Below are 25,865 nucleotides of genomic sequence, written 5' to 3'. Positions count from 1 at the left end.
TTAAGGTAATAAGCCTCATTTAGAGATGGAGTCTATTTCAGTCATTTTTTTTTAAACTAAAGAACCAATTATTTAGATTATAAGTCAAAACCCATATCCTCTGTGGAGTAATTTTATGACTCCACAGCCTGTGGCATAGAAAAATAATCTCCAATGCATAGACTTGCATACTAAACAATGTCCACATAGTTCTCTGGGTTAACTGTCAATTCTCACTAGTGTTAATTAAAATTATGTGGCAAAGTTTCTAAATCACTCAAAGAACACGACCTTTCATTCTTCACCTTACTGATACCCACGATCTAATAAATATTGGCTGTTCTTTTAGATGCCTCCTCTCAATCTTCGTATTGGGACTACATTTTACTGGTAAATTATTTCTGGAAATTATTGAGGTTTTAGCTATTGTATTATGGGGATGACTACGGAAAGACTCTGGAAATGCACTTTTATGAAATCTGTAGAGTTTTACTATTTTCCTTCATGAAAATACTCCCTAACCTTGAGTAACCTACCCCCACCGCAGACACCCTATCCTGAACCCATACTAATCGATGTAACAAGGAATTGCTGAGCTTTATTTAATTTGTTGAATTTGATAAAGATAGTTTCAGACCTTTAATGTATATCACTTTGAAGCTATAAAATATTATCATTAGACTTCATATCAGTTGAAATGATATGCCAACATGTGAATTGCTTTGAAAATTCTACGTCAATTTGCTTTTCTAAGCCCCCTTTAGATGAAACCATTATGCCTTCAGTTATTATAACCAGCATTTATAAAGCACAAATTGTATATTAGGTGCTGTGTTAGGCCCAGGAAAACACAGCAAAAACTCCTGTGTCGAAGGAGCTTAGAGTCTGGGAGGACAGCCAGAAGTGTAAACAGCTCTTATACAAGGTGGTAAGCATTTAATATAGGAATAAAAGTATCCTTAGGCAGCATGAAATAGGGAGTGTCTGACCAGAGGCTTGGATGGCAAAGAGAAAGGCAAGACAAGGGTAGAGAGAGAGGTTGTTTCCTTGAGTCCTAAGGTTGAACAGACCACCAAGACCACAAGAGGGAATGAATGGTCAGTACAGGTAAAGGAAGCAGCATTTGTGAACATGTGGTAAAATGCAGACCAAGTGGCATATTTGTGAAGCCCTCAGTCCTAGGATATAATTTACTTGCAGGTGCTTAAGAGAAGAGTTGCAGAAAATGAGCCTGGAAAACTAAGCTGGAGCCAAAAACCAAAACATTTTTAATGCCTTGATTGGGAGTTTGGGTTTATGTAATAGACGATGGTCAGCCCTTGACTGGTTAAAAGATATTTTGGAAGTACAATCTATGTTACTTGCTGAACAGTTCCAGGTGGGACTGAGAGATGGGGAGTTGTCTACAAGTCTACCTTGGACAACAATTAAAATCTTTAACTTATCTAATAGTGTGGGAACTAAAAGGAGTATTCAAATTTGATGAAAGTGTTACCAAATGATGTTTGTGTTTGTTATTTTGTTTTCCCCACAGTGGGAGAGACTTCTGAGATTTGCCCAGAAGCCACTGATTTCTTGTGCCACAACAAGAAGTGTATTGCATCCCACCTGGTCTGTGATTATCACCCAGACTGCTCTGATAGGTCTGATGAAGCTCACTGTGGTAAGTGTATTTGTCTGTTCTGATGCTGCCAGTTCAGCACAGATTTTCACTTTGTTAGCAGAGTAACTTATTGGCATTGATGACTGAGAAGAAATGTTCTTCTCATGCATCAGAGTAGATTTAGAATAGACAAAACATTTTTCCAACTTCTCTATGCAAATATTTAAATGGCAGCCCTTCCATCCTTTTTACCCCCAGACTAAAAACTGCAACAAATCTATAGCAAATCATGTCACAAAAATTTCCCATCATGTCATTATATAGAACTGTGTGCAGAGAGTCAGGGTTAAAATTGTCAGAAACTGAACTAGCAGAGCCTACATTTCTTCATCAGTTCTCATGACTGATTCCATTCCTTTTTCCCCAAAAAATGACTGATTTTATAGGTGAGGTGAAAAAAGAACACTTCGAATAAATACTAGTTTAATGATTAATTTTAATAATTACATTGCCCTGGAAAAAGAGGAATACAAGAACCACTTTGGTTTTTTTATTCAAACTTTAATTCAAATGATTTTTAAATTCATGTATAAAGCCAAGTGTGTAATTTTAAAATATGAACACATATTTAAATCCAAAGAATTTTTTTTCATATATCTTATTGGTGAGCATTCATATGGAATCTTGATACCATACTGGCTGCCTGTTGCCGTTAATGTTTGCAGCGTAACAAACTACCCTAAAAGTCAGTGGCCTAAACAAGTTTCATTTTGCTTGCAATTTTGTGGATCATTCATTCAGGAAGGAATCGGCTAGGCAGCTTGTCTCTGATCCACATGGCTCAGACTGGTACAGCTGGACGTGGAGGATCACTTCCAAGATGCCTTTATCCCCTACATGTTCGGCACATGTGTACTCTTTGGTTTCTCTGTCTGGATCAACATGGAATCAACCTCCAGGGCAATCCCTGTGGCTTGGGCTATCGCGGGTTAGTCAGACATCTTACATGGGATTGGCTTTTACCATGTGTCGACTGTAAAAGAATGCACAACCTCAAAGTTAAGAAGTATGAGAACTTCAGCCCAGGAGGCAGCCTCTCAGATCCCTCTGAGGAACTGCTCCCAAGAGGTAGAGGGGGAGACAGGATATACAGGAGTTTTGGGAGCCCAAACATCAAAAGATTACTGTTAATTAAAGAAAACCAGATAGCTCAAGTTAAGGAATTTAGTGCTTTTCTGTGTTTGGGAAGATGCAAGAGACTGTGTTCAGTGAAGTCATTCCTTTGCTACACACCTTAGCTATCTAGGGCCAGCATCCTGGTTTTTCCCATCATAAATCCCCTCAGGGTGCACCTTGCCGGGGTGGGGGAGGGGGCTGCAGTGGCTGAGGGCTTGATGGCGGGCATCCTGTTGTTTCTACCCTGAGTTCCCTCAGGGCGCACCATTAGGGGGTGGGAGGGGCGGGCAGTGGCTGATGGCTACAATGTCCTTTGTTTACTGACGTGGCATGCAACATTCTTCATTCACAGAAAGTTCCAAGAGCCTGAGGAAAAATAGCAAAGAGTTTGTATGACTTAGCCTCAGAAGTTCCAGAATGTCCCTCCTGGCTCTTCCTAATGGTTATTCAAATAACAAAGTCTAGCCTAGATTCAAATAGAGGAAGGGAATAGACTCCATTTCTCAGTGGGAAAATATCACACATGCACAGGGAAGGCTTACTACACAAGGCACATTTAAATGTTTATTTTTAGCTCAGTGTTATTTTTATTCCTCGGGATGTTTACTTCTGAAGTGTTCATTTCTCTTTCTTGCATTCGCTATTTTTTTTAATTGTGGTAAAGTATACATAAAATATACATAACATAAAATTTACTATTCTAACCTTTTTAACTGTACAGCTCAGTGGCATTAAGCATATTGGCATCGTTGTGCAGCCAACACCACAGCTTCACACTTATGCCAGCTTGCGTAAGTGTCATCGGAAAGGTTTTTCCCTTAGAGGGCGTCCAGAACCCATATCCAGAACTTTTTTTATCTTGAAAAATTGAAACTCTACCAATTAAACAATAACGCTCTATTCTCCCCACCCCCAGCCCCTGACAACCACCATTCTACTTTCTGTCTATGCATTTGACAACTCTAGGTGCCTCATGTAAGTGGGATCACAGTGTTTGTCTTTTTGTGACTAGCTTATTTTACTTAGCATAGTATCCTCAACATTCATCCCATCTTTTAATTTTAAGTCAGACAAAGAAGAAAGTGAAAATGATTGGCACTTTTTTAAACTGTATTTTGAATACTACAGTATTGTAATCTTAATTTCACAAAATATTTCCTTTATAATATATATATTCTCAAATGAAATTTATAATACATTAAATAATACTTTCTAGTGTTATTTCTAGCTTCTTTTAAGTGCACCAAAAATATATATATTTTTTATATTGACTGTTAGGAATTGATTTCAATGGAGTTCTAAAACAATGCTCTGAAGCATTTTGAAATCACCATTTTCCCCACAAGACATAACAAATAGAGCATTTAATAATCACCAGCAAAACATTAAAAACTTGGCCAGATTTATGAAGGCTCTAAAGAAAAAATAATTTGAATATGATGGCATTGACATACATAATCCAGTGGGGTGAGAAGGACAGCTATCACATGCATATAGAAAACTTATTACAGACAGTAAATACCTTCCTCTCATGTAAAAATGTACATATATTGAAAAGTTTATATAAAAATTATACTCTTGTGTTTATTCCTATTCCTAGTAGGGCTAGGAACAACTTTCTAAACATTGGGTATATAAAAATGAACAAGACATTGTGTTAGGCTTCAGAAATTCACTTTCTACTGTGGGAAAAAAAAACCTAGAGGGAAAAATGCATTAAATATAATGTTCTTTGCTTTTTGAAAAGGTAGTTAGTAAATGAAAAGATTCCTGATTATTTTTTAAGTGTAACAAGTGCTATCAGGAATAAGGTTATCACAGCTTATGTGGGGAGTACATATGAAGAAAAATGTGTGTGTGTGTGTATGTACATCTGTATATGAAATATAAAAATAGACCTAAAAACATCAGAAAGGGTTACAGGTGTTTTGGTTTTTCAAATGTGAATGCTGCCCATGTTCTTTTTGCTTCACTCATTTTTCTTCTCAGAGTACCTTATATGATTCTTATTTTTTTCCCACAGCTATTTGAGGTATTGATATAAAACACACAAAGGCAGTTTTGATGATCAGAAACTGAAGTCAGTTACATATCCATGTCTGTTAGTGTTACCCATGACTCTGATGGACAACTGCAAGAAGTATTTGAATTTATTAAAATAAAAGCAATATGTTGACAAATGAAATAGTCACTTTTCTTAAAACTTCTTGATAGATTTTGTTCACCTCCAAAAGGAACATTGCACAGCACACAGAGATATACGGGTGACTTATTGATGCTGCAAATTGACTCCATCAATATTTTATATGATGGTCTTTGGGAAATATTGGAGGCATCAGGGCTGGATTCCTGCAGGCAGAGGATCTATCGTGGATAATGGAATAAATTACAACATTTTCAAAGTCACCTTTGGAGAAATATAAGGAAACAATTGACCTTTGGGTTATTAAACTGAAGTCTTCATTTTGACTTTGACCATCATTTGTTGGGCAATTATTTAAATTTTCAGAGGCTCAATTTCCTTATCTATATAGTACATATAATAACATACAGAGTGCTTTGAGAATTAAATGAAATAATATAAAGAATATATTTGTTCAGTCTTTCAGGATTAATGTTAGCTTCTTCCATGCCATTATTTTTATATTCTCTTGAAGTTTGTCCGTCATTGTGAATGCCTTATTTACATGTCCTTTATACTTATCAGACAATAAATGCAGCTATTCCTCATGACTGAATTCTTACCTTAGGTTATGAGCAAAGATAAAATCTTCTTTTGCATTGCTACCTCTTGTTGCAAAAATGCATGGTTGGTAACAAATAAGATCAATTCTTTTTAAAAGAAACAGTTAAGTTAGAAAATATGCTCTTTTTTTCATGGAGGAAATTATTACCTAAAACACATAGTAAGCGTGCCTTGTATTCTAGGCTAGGGATGCGCAGAATGGGATGGGTACTTTCTCTCCTGCATCTTACAGTGATAAACATCATTAGTCAGTCATGTCACTCTTCCCCACTGTACCCAGATTCTCCAAAATCCTTCTCAGTGCAGCTTTCCAAAAAGGCATTTCACAATGAGGAGAAACTGTTTAATAGTTCTATGTTATATATCATGGTATGGCAAAATAAGGTTGCTATGTGGATGTGAGAATTAAAAATAATTCATTATGGAGCCCTCTCTTTAATATAACTGAGTTGATTAATATTTATACTGACCTACAACAATATGGCTGAATATTGTACCAGTGGAAAAGTGCCAGTCGTTTAAAACAATGTTAGTAATACTTTGAATCCATTCAAGGGATCATAATAAAGATCACAATTTGGAAAATATTTTTCCTAAAGCAATAGCCATTTTGAAAATATTGATACATATTAATCATCAAGAAATATTAATATTACAAAGTCTTCATATCATCTATCATTCAGTAATTAGTATGGAATCACGGCTTATATAATGCAGTTCAATAATAATACCTGATCCCATGGAAATGTTTACAGTAGTTCAATAGTAAACAACAATTAAGGTGGCAGTGCAAAATAAAAAAGTCATAAGTTGCCAAACGAATAGTCATAACTATGATTACTGTTATAAAACACACACACAGACCCTGAGAACTGACATGATCTGGAAAGAGAAAGATAGTACAGAAGTTGGACATTCAAGAAAGAGTATTATTTGCTAGATGGAATGGAGAAGATACATTAATTAATACACTTGTAACAGAAATTCCAACCTTGACAGGTGTAGACATCATAGCAGTCCCTGCTTGTTGCCTATCCATTTCTTTTTGTTCGTTAGAAACAGAACTGCAGTTTGATCCAGGGCAACATTATGACCAGCCTCAGGTACCATCTCCTCCAAACTTCTTTGTAGCCGCCCGTGAGCACTCGCCCGCCAGTGAGATACATGTGGGAATTTGGGGACGGTATCCCTTTCAAAAAGAAAAAGCACCAGAATAGGAAAACGCTTTTTTCTTCTTTCCTCTTCCCATTCCTTTCAATGCCTTGAATATTTGGATTTTTCAACGCTGGAAGGTGCAGCATCATCTTGCAACCATGAATGAGCATGAGGATGGCAAGATGACAGAAAGGAAAGATGAAAAATATGTGCTTCACAACTACACATTTGAACCACAGTCACAGTGCCAACCTTAAACTGACACCTTCCTGACGTATTGTTAATTGAGATGAATGAATAGTAGCTGTTTAAGCTACTATTATTTGGGTTTTCAGTTACTTGAAACTAAATGCATCTCTAAGTGATACAGACAATAAAGAAAATGTATTATCTCAAATAGCAAGAAGTCCAAAAGCAAGGGAGCTCTAGAGTTGGTTAATTTAGTAACTTTTGTCATCAAGCATATAGAACTATATGCCCTCCTTCATTCTTTATGTTCTGCCATCTTCAGATAATGGATTTTCTTATAAAGTCAGCTCCCCATAGAATCTCTTTAGTCCCAAGCACATCTTTGCAATGATATCCTGAGAAAGGACAAATAGGTTTTCTTCCTTTTGATTTATTTTTAAGAATAAAGAAACCTTTTCCTAGGTGTCTTTTCCCTAGTAAGTCTCATTGTCTAGAAAAGCATCCCAAGACTATCTTAAACCACTCAAGACAAGGGAAGTTTGAACAGCGCATCATGATTGCTTAGATAAACCATGAGCCGCCTCTGGTGTTACAGGGGGCCGTTTCACTCTTCAAACAAATATCTGAGTGAAAGAAGGTGAATTCCTAGATAAAACTGCAGTTCTGTCCTGAACAAGAGAGGGAAGGAAGGACTGACAAATGAGCATCGAATTGCTAGAGAACATGTGCCAAAAAAGAGAGAGAGAGAGAAGTACTTCAACATAAAAGTTGAAAGAAGTCAGTTTTATTCAAAAGAAATTTTTCTGAAAGATTTCATTGAAGTAGAGGCAGTTTTGGAGACAAGACAGATTTCAGCCTGAAAAAGCATTGCATCAACAGAAAGGTTATCGTATTCAAGGCTAGAGGTTTTGAGGGCATTTTCAAATAATGTGAACACCTGAATATTTCGAGCAAGGGAAATAACATGAGAGCAGTCTTGAAGATTAATAATGTGGTTTGGGTGTATAAGGTTGATAGGATGAAGGCTACACTAAAGAAAGAGGCTCTTAACATAAACCAGGGGCTTGAACCAATGGAGCTGGAACAGGAACTATAGAGCTGCAAAGAAAGGAATGAACTAAACAGGTTCTCAAAGGGAGAATCTATAGCTGTTGGTGATAGATTAGATATGAAAATAAAGAATGCAGAATCAAAGATAACTTCATAGTTTGAATCTTTAGAAAGAGAGAGAAGATTCATGCTATGAAATTAATCAATATTCTCAGAGAGAAGAACCCATTTGGAGGGGTAAATGATGAGTTCATTTTAGGCTTGTTGGTTTTGAGATGATAATTGCATATTCCAAGTGGAATGTTCAACAAACATTTGTAGATAAACACCTGCATTTCATTGTAGCTGTAGATTTGTAGGTCATCTGCACAAAAGTATGAAAGGCTATGGGAAAGAATGAGTGAAGATACATAGAGTGAGACTTTTTTTTAATTATGTAATTTTTTAACAAGAGGGGCACCCCAGCTAACTCTGCAATATAAGAAAGGAATTAATAGAGAATGTGTGATTGAAAGATGTGGAAAAGTTGTATAACTTTGAAATAAATGCAGCTGTGGAATGCTAATAACAGTGTTTGGTAAGCAGTTGAGATCATAAACCAAGGTTAACCCTAGAAAAGGGAAAAGTAAAAGTGATATAATTTGAGTTAAGGAGGCTGAAATGTAAGAGAATGAATCCTGATTGTGTAGATATCTTTAGAGTCAATGGTAAAGTCATATATTAAATACGGTGGAAGAGGAAGGACAAGAGTGGTCACAGAGAACAGAAAAAGAATAATTATTGTAGGGGCTATGTGCCTGGGAGTCAGTTACACAGAAATACTATAGAACCTGTGTGTGACATCATTCTAACAAACACACAATGGCTGTCTTGTTTGTAACATTGGAAGATTCCACATGTTTGCGGTTGTGTTAACTAAACACCTGGAGAACCACATTCCTCACTTTTATCCATATTATATAAGCATGGTATAAACTTATGTATAAGCATGGCATAAAAAGGATATACAGAGCCCATAAATAAGTATATAAAAACCAATGGAGCATAAGTCATGTAGAATGAATGAAAGAAATGTATATAATTAAAAACGATTCTAGTTTTTAGGGATAAGATGCAATCATGCCAGAGAAGTAAAATGCTGAGATTTTATGAAAATACTCTTAGAGATCCAGAAAATTTTCTATAAAAATATTAAAGCTTTGTTTTGCCAAATGTTTGGCATCCATTTTAACAGCAAGTTTTTCCTTGCTGACAAAGTTTCTATATATGCTAATAATAGTTTTATGTTAAGAAAAAGTTATGAACAAGAAACCATCTGGAGAAGAAACGTTAAAAATAATACAAACTTCATCTTTCTAAAAAAAAAAAGTCAATGACAATCTCAGTTGATTCATACTGATTAAACCATCCAATAATTCATTCTGTCTCTATAACACAGTTTTTACAGTGAATGCTCAAAAATAATAACTGCTATGCAAAAAGAAAATTAAAGAAAAATGAAAGCAGTATCAGGGTATTATGAAGGCACTTTTCACAGATGACTAGGTAGTAGACAATCAGTTATCTAGTAATTTTTCTCATTGTGAACAACTTAGTTTTTTGATGAGTTATGAATCAATACTTTTAGAAGAGAACTTCTTTCATTATTTAGTGAGAAATAATTTAGTGACTGGCTCTGAAATGTTGTACGTGGGTGATGGGTATGGAATGCTGAGAGGGTCTGCATCCTATATGGTTTACTACTTCTACCAAAGGCACCTTTTCTCTAGTTAAATGACTTTTCCTCTGTAATGGTCTATGCTGTTCAAACACCAGAGTGGACAGAGGGAAGGAGTTAAACATCCAGACAACTGGAGATACTGATTTATTTGACCTGAATAATCCAAATTATCATAATGTTTTGTACATTGTTCATGTGTAGATACAGTTTTATCTATCATCTAAAATGTTATTAGTCAATCCATGTAAATCCTTAATGGCTAAATGACAGTGTTCACGCACTGCTTCTAGACCCTGTGATAAAAAAAGTTTCGGTGTACAACTGATATTTCCAATGAGTGCAAATACCCTGGTTCTTTAAATTTTTAAATAAACAGAGTATGCAAATACTAATTTTAAATCATCGCAAATGTAGTATAATATCAAGTGTGACATACATTTCTACAGCATTCCATTAATATTTTTGTTTCCTTAGGCCAGTATACAAGCACGACGGGAAGCTGCAATTTTGAAATAACTTCAGGAAGCTGGACCACAGCTTGCAGTCTTACTCAAGACTCTCAAGATGACTTGGATTGGGCCATTGGCAGCAGAATTCCTACTGAAGCACTGAGTCCAGACCTCGATCACACACCAGGTAAATGCAGTAGAGATAGTCAGGCCATGTAGTTCACTGGGCTGGAAATTTGCTTTAACTATTTGAGTGAATGTCAGAGCACCTTCCTTATGTCTTTGTGGGGGTAGAGCTCAATAGCCTTTATGAAAAGAGAGTTAGTTCCTTCCGTTTAACCCCTGAATTATTTAATAGACCTAGAACTGATATTGCCACAACAAGGAAATCAATGACTCTATTTAAAAGACTCACAGATTTTATTTACCCTACCCTAAAGGTGGCCTTAAAGTCCCCAATTGGGGCAGGGACAAGTAGGGAACATTCAGATTAATGCATGCAGTAGACAAAGGTATATAGTTGGCATGCTGCCACGATGATCGCTAGCCTACCACCAATTTCATTCCAGACCCTCTGAAGTACAGGGGCAGAGATTTAAAAGGTAAGTGGTGATAAAAAGAATGAGCATCAGCAAACTCTGAACAAGTTTTGCTTCCTGCCTGTGACATGAGATCAATGTAATCTTAAATGGTTTTCCAATTAATAGAGTCAGAGTAGAAGGAAGCTTGTATTCTTGTTTACTTTTACCCTGAAATCTTGACTGATACTCAACACTTTTCTTAGGAATCTAACTTTCTTAGGAATTAAAAATAACTTTTTTCAGTGATAACTTTTCTTAGGGACAAAACTTTTCTTAGGGATAAAATATCATGATGTTCAATTACAGCATAGATGTTCATTCTTATTTTAAAGCTGTTTCCTAATTCAGCTTCAGATTGAATATTTCTATTCCTTTCGACCTGTCAAGTTGTATTTTTTCTGCCTTTCATCAAGTGTTTTTTCCTTAAAAAAAAAAAAATGAGATTAGTATACACCATGTTATAGGTTAATGGAACAGGACAGAGAATCAAGACACTTAGGTAAGTAATTAGGAGGATTTAGTATATAACAAAGGCCAATTCAGTGGGAAGAAGTTGTATTACTTAATATGATGCTGGCATAGCTGGTTGTCCACCTGGAAGGAAATGAAATTAAATTCCAGTTTTTCTTCTATATATTTCATATACAACATATATTCCAGATGGATTAAAGATGTAGATCTAACAAATTAAAATAATAAAACTCTTACCAAGAAAACATAGGGTAAACTATGTATAATTTAAAGGCAGTATCAAACTTCCAAAAGCCTAGATATAAAATTATAGCTATGATCTAAATATTTCATAAACAAAATCAACAGGCATATAATAGATTTGAAGTTTTTTTCTTTACATATTACAGGTAGACTGTATATACAGATAACTCTCACAAACTTATTAGAAATGGCAATTTTAACAACCAGGAAAGATTTGCCTAGCCAGTTCACAGATGATCAAATTCAAATAATCAACAAATATATTAAATGATGCTCAAGTTCACAACTCATCAGAAAAATGCAAATTAAAATAATCAGATGGGAAGAGATTTTCAAAAGCCACTTACAGATGATTGAGAGATGGAGTGGGGGGAGCAGAAGGATACTCATTAATCGTTATGGGAAATTTTCTGTTTTGGAAAGCATTCTGGCCACATAGAAATACAAGGACCAAGACATAAGTACACGTGTGTAAGGATATTTACATCAGCATTGTTTGCAGTTGAAAGAAATGAGAAATAAAATGAACATGCATCATTCATACAATCATTTATTCATTCCTTTCTTCTTTTATTGATTCATTTATTAAGTGTCAGGCACTGTTCTAGGTCCTGGGGATACATTAGTGAATAAAACAGACAAAATTCACTGCCACAGTGGAGTTCACATTCTAGACGGAGGGAAACAATAATAAATAAACATAATAAGTAAATAAGTTATATGGCCTGTTAGAAGTAGAGGAAAGAAAGAATAGAGGAAGTAGGATCGGGAAGGCCAGGGGATGGGTTGGGGGAGGATGGCAATTTAAATAAGCTGGTCAGAATAGGCTGCACTGAGAAAATGCCATTCGAAAAATGACTTGACGGAAGTGAGAGAGTGATACAGGTAGGTACCTAAGGAAAGAGTGTTCCAGCCCCAGGGACCACCAGTGCCAAACACCCTGAGATCAGAGTGTGCCTGGTGGGTGACTCAGCCTGGACACTAGTGATGTTCTGGGTAATCTAATTAATTGTTGTGCGGCTGCCCTGTGCACTGTGTGATGCTTGGCAGTATCCGTGGCCTCTACCCACTTGATACCAGCATCACTCCTCTCCCGGGTGCTGACAACTCAAAATGTCTTCAGAAATTGACAACTATCCCCAAGGGGCCAAAATTAAGAACCTAGAGGAACAGCCAACATAACTGGTTACATCCACAACACACAGTATCACGCAGCCACTAAAAAGAGAGTTTAGTGCCATACAGCTGATTTGCAGGGATTTCCAAAAGATATTCTAAAAGGAGTAAAGCAACATGCAAAATGATTATATGGTGTGATCTAATATGTCTAAAACAAACAATGACTGCCCCCCCATCTGTGCATATGTATAGCTCCATACCTAGATATTTCCAGAATAACTACATGAACGTGGAAAAGAGGATGAAAAAGGATACATACTCGTTTATTTACATGAATCACTTGGATGGGTGATAAGGTTGGAGTAGAGGAGAGGAGGAATAAATGCAAAAAGAAAAAGAAAATAATTGAAACCAGGAAGCACACCTCAAAAGAAACTCTAACGTACATGATGGTAGCACATTTATGTGTGTGGAAAATGTGGTGGATAGTTTCAAGTTTTACTCCTTAAAAAGCCTGAACTATTGTATTTCACTCTTTTAATATTTATTTTTTCTTCAGTATTTCTTTTCATCAATTTTACATTACTGAGTAATACATCTTTTTCTAAAATTTTAAAAATATAAATAACCAGAAAAAAGAAAACCCCAGTTGTTCCAGTAGAGTAATATAACCACCTTTAAGCTTCGTATTTGTGTATCCTGTCATTCTTCCTTAATGCACATATTGGCCAATAAAAAGAAAGTTTCTACTTGATTTAGTAATTTAAAAAACATAGTGCGAACAAGTTTATGTTATGAAATATGTTTAGCAACATAGTTTTTATTATATCATAGTATTCTACTTGTTGGATATACCATAATTTATAAAATTATCTATTGGTAAATTCTTAAATTATTTCGTAATATTAAACATCACAGTAATCAATATACATTTAGATGGAACTTTTTTTACTTTTCTGATAGTTCCTGAGGATAAATATTAGTTTCTGTTCCTTGAGAAACTGTAAGAAATAAACCAATATTTATTTCCTACTAAGATCCAGACAGTAACATCTAGATAACAAATACTGGCGGGTTCTTTTGATAACATCTGCAGCAATCTTTGCAATCTTTCCTTCTCCTAAGACAATATTTGAAAATTACCGAGCATGTCTGCTTGTATAATACTACTAATGGGACAAAAAGTATTGTAGGCTCAGTTTAAGAAAAAGTAGAAGTATAATCGATGGACATGAGAAAGTTTCCACACATTGTCCCAAAAGACGAGTATAAGTAATCTATGGATACCTTTTAATGCAACAATTAAGGACTATTAATAGTTGTGTTTATTTTCTTTTTTTGAACTTTTATAGCTTGTGTGAGTTCATTAAAGACCACATGAAAAGTTTTCCATCTGGTTATTTATGCAATATGGTATACAAGTAATGTCATCCACAGATAAGGAAAACTAATCATTCTGACAGAATCCTTTATTATCCTCCCTGCTAATCACTACACAAGACAGTATATTTTTGCAGAGTGCTCTTTTCAAAGCACTCTGATTATATCATCCTGGCTACACCACTATGGCTCACTAAACTTGTTTAGACATCACTGAGACAATGGGCTGCTAAATAGATTATAAGGACATTAATTAATGTTGACCTTCTGGGAAAAACAAAATTCTTTATGAGAAGGCCAGCAGATTCAAAGAGCCTACAGTCTGTTTCTAAGCATCACAACATCGTTGTTAATTAGAGCTGCATTTATGTATCTTTTCACTTATTGTTACCAAGATGAAGCATTAGATACATAAGGAGGACATTTTCAATGCCCATCGCAGGCCTGTTTATGAGTCTTTTTGGAGCCATTGCCAAAGTTGTAGAGAGAAACTTCAAGCATTAATCCACTCTCCAGTCTGCACATGAATAAATAGTGTTTGGGCTTAGTATATACGGGATTTAATGGCAAGAATGACATTTGCGTGACATGAATTAACAGAGGTAAAATTCAAAAGGCTGCTGTCTCTTTTTTATTCCCTTCCCTCATAACTTTATTTTCTTTTTAATGTTATAATAAGTTAACCATCTGCAGAATTAGATTGTAAACTCTGGTAGGGCAGAAGTCACATCTTTTGCTATGTTTATATTCTCTCCAGCATTTAAACTTGAGTAGCACTTGATGAATACTTGTGTAGGCCTCATGTGACCTGGATCTATCTCCTTCTGTATTTATTGCAAATATTTTGGATTAATTAAGGCAACGTATATTTCCTGAGTGCCTACTAAACACCACACACAATGTGTTGGGAACTGAATTAAGTAAATGTTTGGAAGGTAACTGGAATGGAATATGCTGCCTGATATAACCCACATGCTTACTGTTGTGCAATTCTGTGTTCACAGCCCAAGGTCAAAAAGTACCTGCAAACAATCTTAGTGACACTAATGCTCTAATGTGTATGACAGCAGTTTAAAGTATTAAGTGTTCAACAGACAGAACTTACTTGGTACTTGGTTGACAGAGCCCTGCAGGCTAACGGGTGATAACTGTACTTCCTATTGGGCAGACAGGACAGATGTTATTATTCCTACATTAGAGATGAGGAACCAGAGAAGTTAAAGGTCTTCTCTGAGCCTGTATACTGAGTGACCAAGCCAGAAATGAACCCCTGGTGTCTGAAGCCTCATCCAAGCCCGTTCCCAGAACATCAGTATCTTCCTTCATCCTTATACAGCTCTGTCTGAATCTCCTTAACATCCATATTTGGGACCACTTACCTTCTATTCCTTCTAGGTTTATATCAGCATCTCACCCTGGTCTCTGATAGAGTAGGGAGGGTGGAGGCTTGGTCAGGGATATTGTGTGTTATACACAAAAGCCAGCCCTCGATCACATGTTTATCAGACCACTCACTTTGATCATGTCCACACACACTCATGCACACATACATACACATACAGAAGGAGATAATAACTGTACTGTAACACATTTTTAAAAATTCCAATCCTTGGACCAGAAATGTTTGAGGTATTCCAGAAGGGAATAAAAGAAAGCTGATGGGATCAGAATGAATGGAGTAAAGACAGCAGAAATCCCATCCTAGGGAAACATGGTTCACTATAGATCTTCCCAAGGAAGCTACACAAATATTCTAAGATTAAAATCAAAAGCACTGTCCTGGACGGAATTGTGTCCCCCCCCAATTCAGATGTTGAGGCCCTAACCCCCAATGTGACTGCATTTGGAGAAAGGGCCTTTAAAGAGGTTTTAATGTCAAGTGAGGTCATAAATTTGGGGCCTTCATCCAGTAGAACTTGTGCCCTTGCAAAAAGAGGAAGAGACCCCAGGAGGCACCTACACAGCGTAAAGCCCCTGTGAGAACCCACAGTGAAGGTGGCCGTTTGCAAGCAAGGAGAGAGGCCTCAGGAGAAACCAACCCTGCCAGCACCTTGATTTTGGACTTTGAGCCTCTAGAACTGTGAGAAAATAACTTTCTATTGTTTAAGCACCCAGTCTGTGGTATTTTGTTATGTCAGCCCGAGCTTATACAAATACCGAGAAATGTTATGAAGAATTGTTGAGGGTAATTGACTGAGGAACAGTGCTCAGAACACCTGGCTGAGCTGGGAACCTGGCCCCACCCTTCATGTTTCCCTGCCAGGACCAGGGTTTCAAACACAACTGCTCACAGAAGTAGCTTTTTCTCCCAGGATAAAATCAGACTACTGTCATCTAAAGAAAACTGGGCATCTGCCTGCCTGGGAAAGGATTATCATGAGATAATTAGATCCTGAAAAAAGAGGCAGGGTCATACATGGGGCTGCATAGGATCAACACTATAGGTTTGCAGGAGGAAGTAAAGAAAGATAACTCTGTCCAAGAATAAAAAATTGGAGTGTTGCAGTTTGCATGCCTGCCGACCCCTTGGTCTCACAACCAAGGACAGTGGTTCTCAATCTTGGCTGAATATTAGAATCAGCTGGAGAGTTTAAACAACGTACTAATATCTGGATCCCCCCACAAAGATTCTGACTTAATTGGTCAGTGTTGTGGCCTGGGCAGCAAGATTTTTAAGAACTCCCCATAAGTTTCTAATGTGTATCCAAGGTTGAGAACTACTGCCCCATAGGGACGTCTGTGTGGCTACATGCCCAACCCACCTGTCCAGCACCTTCTCTTCATTCTTCCAATCAAAGGAGAGCTCGGTGGGGAAACAGCTCTGTATAACAGCAGTGGAAATTCTTTCCTGTTACCTGTATACTAAGCAACAAAGGCCTTCATTCAAAAGTTGAAATGAAATAATGCCATTTGCAGCAACATGGATGGACCTAGACATTGTCATACTGAGTGAAGTAAGTCAGGCAGAGAAAGACAAATATCATATGATATCACTTATATGTGGAATCTAAAAAAAGGCTACAAATGAATTTATCTACAAAACAGAAATAGAGTTACAGATGTAGAAAATAAACTTATGGTTACCGGCGGTAAGGGGTGGGGATAAATTAGAAGATCGGGATTGACACATACACACTACTATATATTAAATAGATAACTAATAAAGACCTACTGTATAGCACAAGGAACCCTACTCAATACTCCGTAATGGCCTATATGGGAAAAGAATCTAAAAAAGAATGGATATATGTATATGTATTAACAGATTCACTTTGCTGTATACCTGAAACTACCTCAACATTGTAAATCAGCTATACTCCAATAAAAATTTAAGAAAAAAACAAAAAGTTGAAATGGATAACCAAGAATTACCAGGCATTTAAAGAAAACCAATGTCATGAAAGAGAAAGATAAGGACATGAAAAGAGAACAGTTATCCCTGGAGGAAATAGATAACTCGGTGTAGTAGACGTTTGTCGTATGTTCTCATCGCTCTTTAGAAAGCTACTGCTCTGTTTGTTTACTGTTGAGCCTTTAGAGTCCTGTATCACCCAACTTGTCATGTGCTTAGGATGAAAACTGCCAATCAGATGCCCATGTGGAAGGCTTTGATTTGAAAACAAACAGCAATTACCCTCTTCCATTTATTGCAGCATGCTATAGGAGTATAATCATTTCTATGGGCGACATTATATAAAAAGTTGGGAATATATATATATTCCCATGTATACATATATGTTCCAATAAATATACTTATATCTGTATTAACATATAAAATATGCTTCCTACTGACTAAATATTTAATTATAGTAAGGAAGTATAGTTCATCTTTAAATGTGATATAATAGTTATGAAAAAAGAGTTCTAATCTTGTAGAAATATATACTGAAGTATATAAAGATGATGTAATTTGATATTTAGGGTTACTTTCAAGTAATCTAGTGGTATTGAGGATGTGGGTGGTAATATAGAGGAAACAAGACTGATCATGGGTTGAAATTGTTGAAGCTGGGTTTTGGGTAGATGGGATTTCATTATACTGTTTTTTATACTTCAGTATAAATTTGCAATTTCCCAAAATAAAGATGTTTTAAAAAATAGTTCCCCAAAAATATGAATGCAACTTAAGTGAAAAAGCCTTGGCAATATGACATCTAGCATGAAATAAGAACTGGATATTCAGAAAACACTAAGGGATTTGTACACAAGGTAGAAATGAAGACATGAAAACAATAATAAAAATAATCTCTTCACTAGATTTTCAAATGATACTCAGAGAATCGAAGTATATGATTTGTAAATATCTACTTCTTTTATTTTATCTGATCCTTAAACAATACACTGGAATTTATTATGATACCGGTTCACAGCAAATTTCTGCTTAAAATGGAAATTTTTTGGATACTTCAAGGGAAGTTAATTACTAACCTACTACTACTGTACATACTACTACTCTTCGTCGTCATCATCACATTAAAGTCTGAGAAGAGGGTTAAAGGAAAACAGCTCGGATTTGTGTGATGCTTCAGCCACCCCTTTAAAAACGCATGTGACTAAATGGAAGAGTTTCTACAGGTGCGTGATGCACAAATAAAATGAATTACGTTGGCATGGTGAAAAAATGTTTTTTCAGTCATTCATTCAGTCAACAAATAGTCGTTGAGCCCATTTTTTGCTAGCTGCTGTTCTAGTTATTTGGAATATATATTGAATAAATCAAAAAAGGATCTCTGCTGTCATGTGGCTGACACTGTAGCAGAGGGGAATAGAAAATCAATATCAAGCATTATAAATAAAAAGCTTGTATAGTTTCTGGGAAGTTAATTACTAGCAGGAAAATAAGGAAAAGTGGAGCCTTCAAAGAAGGATCAACCAGGAACCAGGAACCAGTGGAGAGTAGCCTAGGAGCTACAAGGGTGGGAAGGTGCTAAAAGTTAAAGACATTTTTCTGTGTAGCCACTAGAATGAGGGTGCCTGCATTGCTGTTTCCTAAAGGGCTGTGGATGGATGTTGAATAGTTGTTGTTCTTATCTTCACGAAAATCCAGACAAAAGGATTTTTTTTTTCAAAAAATATAAGGAGAAAATTCTGAGGGATTTAGAAAAAGAGAACTAACATATGTTAAATGTTTCCCAAGAGTCAGAAACAGTAAAAGATTTGCATCTGTTATCTTATTTAATCCTTTTAATACATTGTGATGTAGAGGATACTAAATTCTTAGAAAGGTTAAAAAACTTGACCAAGCCACAAGGGTAAGTGGGCAGGGGGATTGGAATATTGAACTCTCTGACTAAAAGGCTTTCTTTTATAGCCTACACTGTCTGATATGATAGCCACCAGTGACACGGAACTGTTGAATCCTTGAAATATGGCTGGTTCAAATTGAGATGTGCTTTAAGTGTAAAACACACACTGCATTTCGAAGATAGAGTACAAAAGAAAATAGAATTTTAAAAATATCTCATTAATAATTGGTGCATTGATTATATGTTGAAATGATAGCATTTGGGGAACATGGGGTTAAATAAAATGTATTACTAAGGATTAACCTATTTCCTTTTACTTTTTTAAATGTGTTGCTAAAAATTCTAAAACCACATGTGACTCACTGTTTCTGTTGGACAGTTCTGTTCTGTATTACATTGCATACATAGAGAAGGCTTTCTTGTCTCTCAAGTGGAAAAAAACCACTTGAATTGACTAAAGAGGTACTGAAAAGTATCCCTATCTGGATATCTTCGAAGATGGGCAATCTCTTGCTTATGAATTCACACACTTGCCACTAGAAACTGCAAAAATTATCTATATTTAACTTCAAGTCTACTTTAAGCAAAAGGTACTTTGAAAAAAAAAGAACATATAAAAAGTAAAGTGGGGTGATTATCTTCATAATATTATATTATGTATATTACATCCTAATAATTAAACCTTATCATGCAGTTTTTCTTGTGATATCAGTAGTCTCTATGTTAAAAAATACTGCTTTCTGTATTTCTGTATTATTGCCCAGATATGGTGGTTCCTTGTTCCATAACTTTCAAAGAGAAAAAACAATGTCTTTATTTCCATATTTTCTTTCATTTGTCTTCTATATGTTTTTTTTCCCCTAATATGTAGTTAAGGTTCAAAGTCGATAGTCTATTTTTTTTATGAAATTACAGAGTTGGGAAATACCAGTTAGACAAGAGTTATGACTGTGTGATAACATCCCTATGATGACAGGTCTTGTCTACATAACTCACTATACAAAACGATCCCAGATCTGTATGTATACGTTGTGTATTAATTCTTATAGGACCTACATTTTCAAGTAATCACCTTAAATTTTTTTGGTTTTTTGTTTTTTTTTTTTTTTTTTTCGGTACGCGGGCCTCTCACTGTTGTGGCCTCTCCCATTGCGGAACACAGGTTCCGGACGCGCAGGCTCAGCAGCCATGGCTCACGGGCCCAGCTGCTCCGCGGCATGTGGGATCCTCCCGGCCCAGGGCACGAACCCATGTCCCCTGCATCGGCAGGCGGACTCTCAACCATTGCGCCACCAGGGAAGCCCTTAAATTTTTTTCTTAAGTACTATATAATGCAATAATTTTTGTTGGTAGAATGATGCTTTCCTTATGATATTTAGTTGTTTCACAACTAGACAGCCATATTCTGAAGCTTCTTGAATAGGAAGAACTTTGTCTTACTACAGAATTGAGTTGAAAATAGTGGCAATCACTGCATCATGAATCTCAAACACCACCACCGCTACAGCCATCACCACAACTATGATCATCAGCATGGCCAGCGCGGCCACCTGGGCCTTTACTGGTCATATAAATTGATTTCCTTTGGATCCTCTGCTTTAACAATGAATTAGACAGCATTATCCCCATAATTGGATCTGGTATCATGTGGGATCTCTGAATTTATCTCAGATTCTTTTGAAAGCTTTCTCTGTTCTACTTAGTTTTAGAGCTGTTTCTTTGACTTGGCCTAGACAGGTCCCTTTATGTTTAGCGTAACTACAAAATACGTAGTTATTCTAACTTTCTTTCATTGTCAATATTTTTTCTTTATGCTCAAGTTATGCATTATAGAATGTATGTAAATTATGAATATTAGTATTTTTTTCTCATTTCCTGCTATTTGTACCTCCTTTTTCTTTCCCCTTTACTTTTCTCCTGTGTTGCCCCCAAAACATATAAGCATTAGGTAAAAGGAGACATAGGATATTAGGATAAAATGAGTAATAATAAATAGCATAACATATTTTTCTGACTTTATTATAACTTTTGGTAACCTTTAATATCATCTTGTAAAAGTAGTTTGGCTCTGATATTTTCTAAATATGTATTAATTCAGTAATTATATACTTTAGAATGAAAGTACTAAAGAGTCTACTTTCATACAGTACAGATGAAGAGAGGTTTTTTATTGTTATCATTTATTTCTTTTTACTACTAAAAATTGGTAATTGTTAAATGTAACTAAATAGAACAAGTCTTGTCAAAAATTGTGTCTATGTAGCTGGTGAGTGCCGATCACCAGGTCCCTGGCTTTCTGCTGGCTTTCTTGTTTAATCCTCACAATACCTTGAAGTTTTACAGCAGAGGAAATGGGTGCACAGAGAGAATAAATAACTTGCCCCCAGCCACACAGAAGACACTTGTGGAATCCAGCACTGGGACCCACGTCTCTCTAAAGCAAAAGCCTACATTTGTAACCCTTAGTCTCTAAGGCTTAACATGACATTCTCAAAACTTACTGAAATGGAAAATGTGATGATCAGATAAGTGAAGAATACTCAGTAGTTTCTCTTCTAAAACACAAAAATGTTGGAAGATGGCATTTTATCAGTATAAAATAGCTCAAAGCAAACAAGTATTTTTTTCTATATTTCTTATTTACTCTAGTTGCCATTTTCTTACCACAGTTCGGTATCATTTCTACTCTCTTTGTCTTGTGTTACTTTTTAGAACTACAAACATTCCACTCCAGATATACAGCAATGCCAAGGGAAAAAAACAGGAGACGTTTTTGGCTGATAAATCTCAGAATGTGTCTTGCAGGTTTAGATTTCTCTAAACCATTGCAGAAAGGCAATGAATGACACCCATCATTTGTTTGTCAACCAGAGTTAGAATAAAGGCAATTCTCTTTCTCACTTCATCTTCATGAAGTGAGAAAACAAGGGTAGTTCTCTTCATGAAGTGAGTGGTTAAGCCAGGGTTATTCCTCTTTTCCTTATTTTACTCAGAGACAAAGGGTAAACTTGACTTTGGTGATGTTTAGACAGCAAGAACAAGCCCAGATCATCTTTAAGTCCTCTACGTGTCTTAAGCTCTCATGATCTGACAGTGATTTCCATTTTGTTGGCAAAAAGCAATGCTGGCGTCAAACCTTGAACCACTACCAATCATCCACACGTACCATTTGTGTTTTATTTATGTATTTTATTTATGGCTGCATTGGGTCTGTTGCTGTGCGTGGGCTTTCTCTAATTGCGGCGAGCGGAGCTACTCTTCATTGTGGTGCGTGGGCTTCTCTTGTTGCGAAGCACGGCTCTAGGCGCGCGGGCTTCAGTAGTTGTGGCACGTGGGCTCTAGAGCACAAGCTTAGTAGTTGTGGCGCACGGGCTTAGTTGTTCTGCGGCATGTGGGATCTTCCCAGACCAGGGCTCGAACCTGTGTCCCCTTCATTGGCAGGCAGATTCTTAACCATGGCACCACCAGGGAAGTCCCCACATGTACCATTTGAATCAATACCCCAACCAATTTATATCACGTTTTTCTGCCTCTGGGGAGAAACAAAATCTTAATTTCTGTTTTTCTTTTCTTTGTCTTAGTTTTGTCTGTGTTCACTTAAAATACTTCCAGGAATACTTAATAACTGTTTCAGGTAGGACCCAGATGATGCTTTCTTTTTTTTGAAATGCCAGGAGGTATTATCATCTGTGAGACATGGTGTTCAGTGAAAAGCATGTGAATGAAGCAATTCTTTTAGAATCCTGTAGGGCAAGATTAAACCCTGAATAAATAATCTGAACATCTTTCAGGTTAGTTATCATTTTACAAGTATCCAGGAATCATAGTTTCTCTAAAAGGAATTTACTAAATGCATATTTATTTACTGACTTTCTTTCTCAATAAAATAATGAACCATTAAGCTTATCCCTTTCTATCTTCTCAGAACCTTGCCTCCTTGTATTTACTTCCTTTTTTGTGTGTCCTTAAATTGCCTCTTTATCACTACTTTGTGCCCTCAAGCATCACAATTCTCTTACCTTAAAAAACAAACAAAATGAAATACCTAACTACCTAACCTTAACTTTGTTTCCCATCTAAGTATTATTGTTTTTTATTGTTTTAATCTCCAATTACCATTCCCACACATTGTTTGTATCCCCTACCTCACTACACACATCTTCTTTGACTCTCTACAATCTGTCTTCTGCAAAAAATATTATTTCTTCAGCATATAATTATTGGTCACTGACTTTTGGTCACCGATGTAAAACTGTAGAGATAATTGTTTATCAGATACATTCCTGACCCTCATGGAGCTTGTATTCTGTCTGTCTTTGAGGACTTTATTGATTTCATAATCATAATGACCTGATTCTTCTAATGCTGCATTTGATCAATCCACACCTTCTTGAAGTGTTCGTCTGTGTTTTCAGTACAGAGGACTGTGATTTTTCCCCTAATGTTATATTCATATTTTGTGCTTTTTCTTTCTCCTTCTAAGACCTAATTGTGAGTCTCACCCAATATTCTGACTTTGACCTTTTTATGTCTTTTTCTACATATTTTGCTTACTTAGAGGTTTTATTCTCTCAGTGCTCAAAATTTGCTCATTCCTGCATTTATGTAGCCCTTATTTCCACAACGTCGTCCCATATTTTCAATTGCCAGTATCTCCAAGTCTCATATTCAGACTCATACTTACCTTCCTTTAAGAAAGAATCTCCCATAAAATAAATGAAATTGAGTTATTTGTAGTGAGGTAGATGGACCTAGAGTCTGTCATACAGAGTGAAGTAAGTCAGAAAGAGAAAAACAAATACCGTATGCAAACATATATATGGAATCTAAAAAAAAGAAATGGTTCTGAAGAACCTAGGGGCAGGACAGGAATAAAGACTCAGACGTAGAGAATGGACTTGAGGACACGGGGAGGGGGAAGGGGAAGCTGGGACGAAGTAAGAGAGTGGCATGGACATATATACACTACCAAATGTAAAATAGATAGCTAGTGGGAAGCAGCTGCACAGCACAGGGAGATCAGGTCATTGCTTTGTGACCACTTACAGGGATGGGATAGGGAGGGTGGGAGGGAGACACAAGAGGGAGGAGATATGGGGATATATGTATATGTATAGCTGATTCACTTTGTTATAGAGCAGAAACTAACACACCGTTGTAAAGCAATTATACTCCAATAAAGATGTTTAAAAAAAAAAAAAGAAAGAAAGAATTTCCTCCTGATTTTATTATTTCGGTTATTGACATTATCATCAACACAGTTAATTCTCTCTGAATTGCAAATTGTCACCTCTTCATTCTCAACTTATATCCTTTACTTTCTTTGCGTCTCCACCTCTGTCATCTTAGTTAACTCCTGGGCTATTGCACATGTCAAGGCAACTCATCTCCATGCAAATATTCTCCTAAACCAGGCCACTCTTCACACTGATGCAGGGTTAATATCCCTAAATAATGACGCCTGGTCTCCAAGTCATCAGAAGCTCTTCATTGCCTTTTCATTGGCTTTAAAGTCTTCCTATGTTCTTTCCCAAATTGCATTTCTGATTTCATCTGTTATTCTTCTATAAACTGTGTTCTTGTCCCTCAAACATGCTTTGGGTATTATAAATGTCAACTTTGGGCCATATCATTTTTTTAGTGTGACCTGTAATTTTGTGTCAATGGTGAACATGATGAATTGGTTTGAAGGAATCAAGGTAAGCAGGCCTGTAGTATAAGGTTTTTTGTTTATCTGGCTAGGAGTAAGGTTGTGTTTACTAGTTACTGCAGCTGTAGATGACAGAAGGTAAAGTTTCCTCTGGTGTCCTTGTTTTTGTCTCTCTTGTATCTTCATGTTCCAAACTTCTTAAATAAGGTCTGAGAGATGATGCTCTTTCAGTACAGTTCCCTGTTAGTATGTAGGAGCCCTATGGATGTGATGATGGGGTGGACAGGTGCTGAGTGTAAGGTCAGGGGAATGGAAGCTTTCTACAATCCTATGGTTTGAGTTCAGTCTTCTAGTGAGTCTGCGTCCTTTCACTGTGACTACTCTCACCCTACCTGACCCCACCCCAGACCCCTTAGGTGAGATAGGAAATCTAGAATTTGCCAAGAAAATTAGGCACACTTCCAACTGGCTACTTTTTCCCCTCTCCCTGTAAGAAGCAGAGGAGATTTTTCTCTCCAGTCTTCACCGTGAGAACTTGGTAGGGCTCCTGGAGGTAACATTGTTGGGGTGCCCCTAAGACTGGTCCCGCTAGGGTTCATTACACTCCAGCTTTCCCACACTGAGCCTCCAGCAATTTGTTAATTACAGTTTACCTTTTCCTCACCCAGTACAGGCTCCAGCCACCATTCCTTTCCCCAAGTTTCTGCTTTGCTAAGTTGTCACTGTCTATATCTGCCTGTTGTCTCTTCAGTTTTGGGGCGGCAGTTTCCCCTGTGATCTCTATTCTCTGAAGGATCTAAGAAGAGTTTTTTGAGTTTTTGTTGCTGTGAAGATGAAACTGATGCTTTCGAAGCTCCTTACATGCTGGACTGGAAACCAGAAGTCTTCCCCCACTTTTTTTTTTTAGAATAATCTTTTCCCACTCCTATACAACCTTCTTTGCCTACTTCATCTCCACTGTATTCTTTAATATACTAATATAATCTACTATCTTTTATGAAGTCTTTCTATATCCACCAAATTTAAGCCATCTTTTATCTGTTGAACTGCATAGCAGTTATGATCTACATCAATACTTGGTATTATATGCTCACAGTAACCCCAATGA

At 36.5% G+C, this 25,865-nt stretch overlaps 1 protein-coding gene across 1 annotated transcript in view; it reads left to right on the top strand.

The window, feature by feature from the left end:
• Positions 1-25,865, top strand: part of MALRD1 (MAM and LDL receptor class A domain containing 1) — a 589,021-nt gene that overhangs the window by 404,355 nt on the left and 158,801 nt on the right. Inside the window, exons 29-30 of the mRNA XM_049705518.1 lie at positions 1,514-1,642; positions 10,093-10,254. Coding sequence (XP_049561475.1) covers positions 1,514-1,642; positions 10,093-10,254 — 291 coding nt within the window. The remainder of the gene's footprint in view (positions 1-1,513; positions 1,643-10,092; positions 10,255-25,865) is intronic.

Source organism: Orcinus orca, chromosome 2, assembly GCF_937001465.1.
Source record: "Orcinus orca chromosome 2, mOrcOrc1.1, whole genome shotgun sequence".
Classification (NCBI taxonomy): domain Eukaryota; kingdom Metazoa; phylum Chordata; class Mammalia; order Artiodactyla; family Delphinidae; genus Orcinus; species Orcinus orca.
Note: the sequence above shows the minus strand (reverse complement) of the source record. Positions and strands in the feature narration are given on the sequence as shown.